This window comes from Micromonas pusilla (assembly GCF_000151265.4).
Source record: "Micromonas pusilla CCMP1545 genomic scaffold MICPUCscaffold_4, whole genome shotgun sequence".
NCBI lineage: Eukaryota > Viridiplantae > Chlorophyta > Mamiellophyceae > Mamiellales > Mamiellaceae > Micromonas > Micromonas pusilla.
In genome coordinates, this window is record NW_003315885.1 from 730,940 (window position 1) to 740,034 (window position 9,095).

Sequence of the window (9,095 nt, forward strand, 5' to 3'; positions counted from 1 at the left end):
ACGAGCCCGCGGCCTACCATCTCGACGCGCGCGATGCTGCCGCGTCGACTTCCCAAACGCGTGCACGACCCGGCGGAGCTCAGATGGACGACGGGGGGCTTCTTCAAGTGGCGCGAGCGCATGCTCCGCAAGCCCCGCGCGAGCCCGCTGTTCCCGAAGATCGTCTGGGTCGTCATCCACGTCCTCGTGGTGTACTTCCTGTCGCTGTTCGAAAACGACATGACGGACGGAGGCGACGCGTACAAGACCGGCGTCGCGTTCTCGCTGATCGTAAACGCCGCGTTCTACCTCGCGCTCGCGAACAGTAACCCGGGCTACGTCGAGGAGGACGAGAAAGCGCAGGCCGCGGAGTTCCTGAGCGTGCAGAGAAACGTCGCGTCGCTGAACGCGCCGGGCGGGGACGTCGAGAGCGGCGCGGGAGGAGGAGGAGGCGGGACGACGAGACCCGCGGGCGGGCGCGCGTCCTCGAGCCGCGACCTCCTCGGCCCCTCGTACATCGACTCGAGCAACGCGGAGATCCTGACGCGCGAGATCCCCACGTACGGCGAGGACGACGGGGGCGACGACGACGGCGACGACGACACCCCGATGCCGGTCGGGCAAAACTGCAAACACTGCGACGCGTGGCAGGGCCTTCGAACGAAGCACTGCCACGATTGCGGACGGTGCGTTCGGAAGTTCGACCACCACTGCTTCTGGGTCGGGTCGTGCGTCGGGGAGAAGAACCACGCGCGGTTCACGTCGTACCTCGCGACGGAGACCGCGTGCGTGATCTGGGCGCTGCACATATCCGGCACCGGGTTGAGGTATCACGACACCTTCGGCGAGCTCTTCGCGAAAAACGCGGGGCCGCTGTTTCTGTGCGTCTTCCTCTTCTTCTTCGCGCTGTTCGTCGGATCCTTGCTCGGGTTCCACGCGTACCTGATCGTCACGGGGCAGAGCACGTGGGAGGTATCGAGCGGTCGTGACAAGGTGAGCTACCTCCGCGGGGTGCCGAAGAACGTGTACCCGTTTTCGTTGGGGCCGGTGAAGAACGTGATGCGGACGTGCTGCGAGCCGCCGCCGCCGCGATACGAGATGCGGCCGATGAAGTGGTACCGCGCGGAGTCCAAGCGGGAGACTATATGGGAGAATCGCTACTGGGTGTGCTGCTGAGTCGCACCAGGGGAAGGAGAGAAGGAAGGGAGGAAGGGAGACTGGGCTGGGGGGTGGCGCGCGTTGCGTTTTATTACGAAGTACGGAAACACCTTTGCAACCGTCTGTCGCGGCGCGTCGCTCGTCACTCGACGAAGAGGTTTTGCATGCTCTCCGAGATCGGAGGGTCGATCTCGGAGACGATCACCTTCCCCTCCGGCAGCCGCTTGCTCGACTTCGCGGGCACCTTCTCGAAGAACACGAGCTCGTTCTCTCGCACGTACTTCCCCCTGAGCGCGACCGCGGCTTCGGACTCCTCCAGCGCGGCGTGTCGCCACCAATCCGTCTCGCTCGCGGCGTCGCGTCCTCTCTGCAACTGCTTATCCGCCTCGTTCATGAGCGCGATCGCCTCGCCGACCTCGGTCGCCTCCCACGCCTCCTCCGCGAGCGCTCTGTACGCCCGCGCGCGGTGCATCGCCTGCCCGAGGTAGATGTACGCCTGGAGCTTCCGCGAGAAGAAGTTAAAGTCGCTCACGTGTTCGTTCAAAGCGACGTCAGCGCGTTTGAACAAGTCCCCCGCGCCGATGTGAAGCTTGCACAGCAGCGCGTGCCCGGTACCCTTCTCCTCCGCGCGCCGCACCGTCGCCGCCTGCGCTTCCGCCAAGCACACGCATCGCATCGCGTCCGCCATGGACGCGAGGAGCTCGTTCGGTCGCAGCCCGCCCAAGCTATGTTTCAACGGCGGCAACACGTCGAGCGCCGCGTGTTTATACACCCCCGCGGCTTCGCGTAAGATCGTCGCGACGACGGGCGCGGCCTCGCCGAGGACCGGGCCGGGTGATTTCGGCGTCCCGCCGCCGGTCAAAGGCGTCGTCTTCGGCGCGTTGACCGAGACCGACGGCGTCGCCGTGGGCGTGGACAGGACGGACCCGCCGATCGGGACGACTCTCTCGTCGTCCTCCTCGTGTCGCGTCGGCGTCGGCGGCGCGCGCGGTCGTTCCGCGACCGCGCAGACGGCTTCCTGGCGCTTGCACGCCGCTCGCAGCATCCACGCCATCCCTCGCTCGTGCTCGATGTCCTCGAGCGAGAACGCGTTGCCGCGGCCCTCCAGCGGGCTATTCCACCCGTACCTCAAGTTCCTCGACTGATTCACCAGCGCGACGTTGTCCTTCTTTCGGACGAGCGACTCCAGGAGCGGCACGTACTTCTCCACCGCGGCGGTCCTCGCGGCCGCGTCCGCGGCGACCGTCGGGTTCGCGGTGTACTTTGACACGGCGAGGCGGGCGCTGGGGGGGAATGGAGGACGAGGGGAGGGATCGCGGAGGGGAGCGGGGCGGGTTGGGGTCAGATCTGAATGAATGGTGGGCACCCGCGACTCTGCGCGCGCGAATAAACGTCGGAGAGGCGGACGCGGACGTCTCGTCGCCGCGCCGGGGGAGACGCGCGCACCCGCTGATCTCGCGCACGTGTTCCAGGGATAACGACTCGTTCGTCCGGAGCTCGTTCGCGAAGACGAGCGTCTCCGTCGCGAGGTCGCCCGCGGCGTCGAACAGCGGGAGCATCGTCGCCGCGCGCCTCGAAGTGACGCGGCGTTCGCGTTCGATGAAGCGTCCGAACCTCAGTCAACAACCAGACAGAACGCGTTCTGGTGTCGTCGTCGCGTCAGAGCGAGCGGCGCCGGGCGGCGGGGAGATGGCCGCCTGGGAGGCCCGCGCTCCCGGGCGCGATCGCCACATCGTCCTCCACCACCTCGACGTGTCGCGTCCGTATCCGTACCTGCGCCTGTGGGAGCGTCACGGCCTCGGCGCGCCGCCGTCGTCGCGTCCGCCGCCGACGAGCGATCGTCGAACGAGTCGGCGCCGCGACGAACGGGACGCGCGGTCGGCGCGTCACGGCGGGTGGCACCGTCGTCGGGACCGCACGCCACCGGGACCGCCTCCCGCCGAGGACGACGGGTGGGACGCGCGTCGCGCGGAGGAAGCGCCGGAGCCGGACGGGGCGGATCGCGAACGCGAGCGCGAGCGCGATCGGGGTCGGGATCGGCGCGACGACGAGGACGACGACGCGGTCGACGAGACGCCGCCGCGCGATGAGACGGCGGCGGCGGCGGCGGCGACGACGACGACGACGCGAGACGCGAGACGCGAGCCGCTCGACCCGAGCGCGAGCGACGCGGCGACGGACGCGGAGACCGCGGCGACGCGGACGGCGCTCCCCGACGACCTTCGCGACGACCTTCGCGCGCCGCCGCCGTCGTCGCCCGCGAGGGGCGAGACCGCGACGGCGCCGGCGCGCGACCCGCCGCCGGACGCGAGCGCGAGAGGGAAACCTGAGACGAAGACGCCCAAGTCGGAGACGCGCGCGATGCTCACCGTGGAGGAGATGCGAGCGTTGGGCGCGTCCGCGCCGCTCACGCCGAACGCGACGAAGCCGCCGCCCGCGGCCGCGCCGTCGACGGACGACGACGTGGACGACCTGAGAGCGATGCTCGCGCGCAAGAGAGCCGAGATGGAGACGAAGGAGGCTGCTGTCCTCGAAGCGTCGCCAGCGGCGGTCGCCCCGGTCGAGCGCGAGGGCGAAGGCGACGGCGTCGTTCGATATCGATACTCCGCGGCGGAGCTGCGCGCGTTGAACGTGAACTGCGACGCGCCGCCGCGGGGGTTTAAAGAAGACCCCGGGTGGGCGAGCTCGACGCGTCACCCGCCGCGGGCGAAGCGAGGCGAGAAGGAGAAGCGCGCGCAGAGGGAAGCGGACGACGCCGCGGAGGCGAGGGCGTCGAGAGCGACCGCCGCGGTCCTCGGCGTGGACGTTCGGGGATGGTCGCTCTGGGCAAACGACGCCGACGCCGACGCCGACGCCGCGCGCTTCAGCGAGCGCGCGTTCGCGGCCGAAGCCGCCGCGGTCGCGAACGCGCGAGCCCTCCGCGCGGACGCCGAGCGCGCGGCCGCGAACGCGCGCGAGGCGTCGATCCGCGAGGCGCGGTCGCGGATCGAGCTGATGACGTTCCCGCCCGGCGCCGTCGTCGCGTTCGCGGAGGCTGCGTGCGCCGCCGCCGACGCGCTCGCCCCCGGCGCGCGTCACGACGCCGTGTGCGGGTTGGTTTTCGGGACGTGGAAGCGCGGGAGCGCGCCGCGGTCGTGGCGCGCGAGCGTCGGGTTCGTGCAGCCGTGGGACGGGGAGCCGAGCGCGCTCGTGGCGTGGCTGCGAGCGGAGGCTTCCGGCGGCGACGGCGGCGGCGGCGGCGGCGGCGGCGGAGGGATGATTCGGCCGCTGGCGTGGTTGAGGACGACGGCGGCGTGCGGCGCCGCGTTGACGCGCGACGTTCAGGCCGCGTACGGCGACGGCGGCGGCGATGACGACCTCGCCGACGCGCCCCCGCCCGCGTCGCGCGTGTTCGTGAGCGTGGACGTCGTCGCGACGGCGCTGCGAGGGAAGTCGGGGGGGGGCGCCGTCGTCGAGGTGTTCGATTTGAGAACGAACGAAGCGTGCGCGTTCGAGCTCGGCGGCGCGGACGCGTGCGACGACGATGGGTGACCGCGGACGATCGCATCGCGCGCGTCGTGTTAGTTAGATTGCGTGATGGTAAACCTTAGAAGGTCGACGCTAGGATGCCTATCGCGCTACGCTATCGTGAGCTCTAACAGCGTCACGTTTAAGAGACCGTGCCATCTCAATTTCGTCGTCTGTATTTCGTTCGCGACGAGTCCTCGTCCTCTCGCGGTTTCCACGAACATGTCCAGGTGCGGGTCTCGTCCCCACCCGTTCGCCGCGAACCCTCTTCCCGCTAGGAACGCCGCGAACGTCCGATGCTGGTGCCCGAGTATGACCCTGCAGCGCCCGCCGCCGCCGCCGTCGCCGTTTTCTGATTCCTCGCCGCCGCCGCCGCGCAACGCGAGCAACGCCTTGACGGCGTCGCACAGCGCCCCGTGCGCGCTGACGCTGTAAGTGCAGTCGGACCCGAGTATCAAATCGAACGGCGCCGCGGCGATGATCTCCGGCGGCGGCGCCGCGTCGTTCCATCGATACGCGGCGACGTCTATCGTCGTCTTCTCGCCGTCGATCGCGCCGCTCGCGACGTTTCGCGAGGCGTTGTCCTTCGCGAGCCGCACGAGCGAATCCGAGCCGCCGTCGCTTAGAATCACGCTGCGCGCGCCGAGCGCCGCGGCGGCGATCCCGACCGCGCCGGTGCCGCTCCCGAGCTCGACCACGGACGCGTCGCGGACGACGTCGTCGTTCTCTCGGAGGAATTCGATGAGCACGTCCGACGAGCTCCATACCCTTCCTCCGGTTCCGTATCCTCCCGACCATCCGGGGGCTTCGAGGGTAAGCCCGAGGTCGTCCGACGCGCGCGCGGCGATCGGAGGGGCGCCGCGGCGGCGGCGGTGTCTCGGGCGAGATACCGCCGGCCCGAGCGCCGCGGCGGCGGACGCCGCGCGCATAGGCGAATGGCTCGCGAGCGCGACTGGACTCGCGTCGAGAATTGATTTCCAAATCATCAACAGAAAACGCCGGCGGCGGCATACGATACCTCTACAACACGGCGACGTAGAACCTACGCAATACTAACGACGACGCGCGCGCGCGCGCTCGCGTCACGACCCCGACGAAACTCTCTTCGCCGCCGCCGCCGCGGCAGCCGCCGCGGCGACCGCCGCGGGCGACACCTGGAACCGCGCCCCCCGCGCCTCCGCGGCGGCGCGCAACAACCCGACGACGACGCCGTCGAGCCCGCACCCGGCTTCCATCGCGACGCGCACGATGGCCAGCGTCCGCGCGGACGACCCCTGCTCGGTCGCGTCGACCGAGACGTTGGCGTCGTCCTCGCCCGCGACCGCGGCGCCGTTGCTCAGGAGCAGCGCGATCACGGGCGCGGCGTCCTCGCCGCGTCTCGCCGCCGCGCGCAACGCCGCGCGCTTCGCGTCGGCGTCGGCGCCCGCCGCGAGGCGCGCGAGCACCTCCGCGCAGTCCAACGCCGCCGCCGCGGCTTCCATCGCGCCCGGGTCCGCCGTCGCGGCGTCCACGAACGCTCTCGCGACGTACTTGTTCGATATCGCCGCGAGAGCTTCCTCTCGCGTCGCGCAATTCGAAGCCACCGGGTCGGCGTTGGCGTCGGGTCGGCGTTTGCACCAAATCGCGTTCGCGCGTTCGTTCCCGACGCGTTCGAACAGCGCCATCACCGGCGGCGTCCAAGCGTCCGCGTCCAACGCGAGCGATCTGACCTTCGACACGTGCGCGCCCAAGTGCCGGTGCACGCCCGCGCAGTCGTGGCACACGACGACGCACAAGTTCAGCGACGCCCAATCCGGGTCCGCCGCGCCGCAATCCGCGCACCTCGAGTTGCCGGGTATCGACGCGAGCGTCTCTCTCGGGTCTTCTCCGCGCGTCCGCGCGTCGTTCTCGGGGACGCGCGCGCCGCCGCCGCCGCCATCGCTGGCGCCGACGTCGCCGACCGCGGACCCCGATCGCGCGTGCCGCGGGAAGGGCCCCGGCCCCAGGCTGATCAGCTCCGCGATGACGCCTTGCAGGTCCGCGATCCAACCTCGCATCTCCTCCTCGCTCTCCGCCTGCAGCGACAAAGACACCGCGGGGGAGATGACGCGGAAACAAAACGGCCGGTTCGAAGACGCGCGATCGTTGGGATCCGGCCCGGGTTTCACGCACGACGTCCGCAGGTCGACCGCGTCTTTGTAGTCCTCCTCCGCGTCGACGGCGCCGGGCTCGGGCGCGGCGTTGGTCGCGACGAATTTCCACGCCGCGCCGAGGCCGCTGCCGATCCCTCGCATCGCGGACGCGGCCATGGGGGCGATCATGTCGCGCTTGCGCGCGCGAGGGGGATGGTTCATCGCCGTGGCCGCGGCCGCGGCGGCGGTCGCGGCGGCGACCTCGTCGTCCGAGAGGTCGACGACCGGGACCGTCGGGGGAGCCGCCGCCGGCGACGCCGCGTCGGGCTCCGCCGCGGGGCTCGCCGCCGCCGCCGCCGTCTGGTCGTCCGCCCCGGGCGCGCTCGCGGAGCCCCCGCGCTGCTTCTTCTGCTGCTGCTCTCTCTCTCGCTCGCGCTCGCGTCGTCCTCGCTCCTCTCGAACGACGAGCCGCCCCGCGCCGTCGAGGACGAAATATCTCCGGCTCCATCCCCCGCCCGCCCACCTCGGACCGTCCCGCTTGTGCGCGAGGTACCCGCGTCGTATGACGCCCACCCCGAGCGCGCGGCGTCCGCTCGCGCCGCCTCCGTCTCTGTGCGTCCCCTCCGCGAGCTGCTTGCGAATCGAGACGTCCGCGCTCCGCCCGGTGTTCATGGTCGAGCTCGCGGCGGCGGCGGCGGCGGCGGCGGCAAGGACTTTGTCCCCGTCGTCCTCCTCCTCCTCCTCCTCCTCGCTGACGCCGCCGCGAGAGGCGAGCGCGCTCGCCGCCGCGGACGCCGCGCCGACCATGTTCATCTCCGCCCTCGCTCTGGACGCCGTCTCGTACTCCTCCGACGCGGCCATCGCGTCGCGCAGTCTCTCGCCCACGACGCTCGCCGCGTCGTCGAAGAACCGTCGCAACGCCGTCATCGTCTCTCGCGTCGCCTCGAGGAGAACGTATCTCCGAACGCCCTCCGCGTGCGTGTGCGCCAGCGCGAGCCTCGCGCGGGACGCCTCGAGCGCCTCCCTCGCGCTGTCCAGCGCGTCGTTCGCGTCCTTGCCGCCGACGCGGAGGAAGTGCGCGCGCGCGGCGTCGCAGTCTCTGCGCGCGCGCTCGAATTTCTCCTTCGCCGTCGCGACCGCGGCGAGGTCGTCGTCGACGAACCTGCGGATCCTCCCGACGAGGCACTCGTCCACGCGGCGTCCGAGCGAGTTCCGCAGCGTGCCGATCTCCCTGAGCGCGTCCGCGACGGGCGAGAGCAGCTGCGCGCCGACCGCCGCGGCCATGGGCCCGGCCATCTCCTCGTCCGCGGTCGTGGACGCCGCGACCGTGCCGACGCGCTCGAGCGCGTTCGCGAACGCGGCGTCCGCGCTCGACGCCCCGCCAAACGCGCCCACCCTGCCGACGCCGTCGCCGCCGTTCGCGCCGTTCCGGTCGCCGACCGCGAGTCGTTCCACGCCCGCCTGGAGCGCGCCCGCGAGCATGCCGCCGAGGCCGACGCCCTCGCTCGCGTCGCCGACCCACCCTCCGCCGCTCGTCGGCGCGAGCGATTTCGCGTACGACCGCGACGCGCCCAAGAGCGCGCCGAACTCGCGGACGAGCCATCGGTTCTCCGCGTCGTGCCGCGCGCGCGCGCGCTCGAACGCGGGGGTGTCGCCCTCGAACGGCGCGGCTTCCATGGCGACCGGGCTCGGCGCGGCGCCGACGTCGGCGGCGGGGCGCGCCTCAGATTGAACCTCTCGCGCATTCGTCGTGTCGTGTCAGCATCAGCAGGTAGAACCGAGAAAAATAGACTAACACCGCCGCCGAGACATCGCATCGTGTGAGGTGCTAACGCTACGTTTGGACATAAAGACCATCGCGCGCGCGTCGTCGCCGCTGCGCTACTCTAAAGACGACGCGCGCAGGCCGTCGTAGATCATCGGCTCGAGGACGTACCTCCCCGCCAGGTACGCCGCGACGCCCGACGCGATGCTCGCGGGCAACGCCGGCAGCGCCCTCCGTCGTCGTCCGAGCTCGACGAGCGTGTACACTAGACCGCCCGCGACGGCGAGGTAGCACAGCAGCGCGACGAACAGGTCGTACATCGCCGCGCGGCCGACGAGGACGGCGTAGAAGATGAAGTCGCCCAGGCCGAGCTTCATGCCGTCTTTGATCCGGACGCCGCCGCCGCCGCCGCCGCCGCCGTCGTCGTCGTCGTCCTGGTCCGCGAACGTTCCCCCGGCGTCGTCCATCGCGCTCGCGCTCGGCGGCCGCAGCAGCGGCTGCCGCTCGTTCGCGCCGCCCGCGACGGCGCCCGCGCCCGCGGCCGCCACGTCGCCGCCGCCCTCGCCCCCAGTGAA

At 71.2% G+C, this 9,095-nt stretch overlaps 5 protein-coding genes across 5 annotated transcripts; 2 read left to right on the forward strand and 3 right to left on the reverse strand.

Annotated features, from left to right (window-relative positions):
* Positions 1-219: 219 nt before the first annotated feature.
* Positions 220-1,155, forward strand: MICPUCDRAFT_39302 (uncharacterized protein; the record flags this gene model as incomplete). Its single annotated transcript, XM_003057682.1, has 1 exon — positions 220-1,155. One exon carries the CDS (start codon positions 220-222, stop codon positions 1,153-1,155), a length of 936 nt encoding a protein of 311 aa, XP_003057728.1.
* Positions 1,156-1,279: 124 nt separating this feature from the next.
* Positions 1,280-2,696, reverse strand: MICPUCDRAFT_57228 (uncharacterized protein; the record flags this gene model as incomplete). Its single annotated transcript, XM_003058053.1, has 2 exons — positions 1,280-2,420; positions 2,584-2,696. 2 exons carry the CDS (start codon positions 2,694-2,696, stop codon positions 1,280-1,282), a joined length of 1,254 nt encoding a protein of 417 aa, XP_003058099.1.
* A 130-nt stretch (positions 2,697-2,826) lies between these two features.
* On the forward strand, positions 2,827-4,740 carry MICPUCDRAFT_47030 (uncharacterized protein; the record flags this gene model as incomplete). The annotated part of the gene is made up of 1 exon (XM_003057683.1): positions 2,827-4,740. The coding sequence occupies one exon, from the start codon at positions 2,827-2,829 to the stop codon at positions 4,666-4,668; it is 1,842 nt and encodes a 613-aa protein (XP_003057729.1). The 3' UTR covers positions 4,669-4,740.
* Positions 4,741-4,754: 14 nt separating this feature from the next.
* MICPUCDRAFT_57230 (uncharacterized protein) lies at positions 4,755-5,573 on the reverse strand (the record flags this gene model as incomplete). Its single annotated transcript, XM_003058054.1, has 1 exon — positions 4,755-5,573. One exon carries the CDS (start codon positions 5,571-5,573, stop codon positions 4,755-4,757), a length of 819 nt encoding a protein of 272 aa, XP_003058100.1.
* A 759-nt stretch (positions 5,574-6,332) lies between these two features.
* Positions 6,333-6,497, reverse strand: MICPUCDRAFT_12116 (uncharacterized protein; the record flags this gene model as incomplete). The annotated part of the gene is made up of 1 exon (XM_003058055.1): positions 6,333-6,497. A coding segment is annotated over one exon (165 nt), but the record flags the coding sequence as incomplete, so codon positions are not given.
* Positions 6,498-9,095: the final 2,598 nt, after the last annotated feature.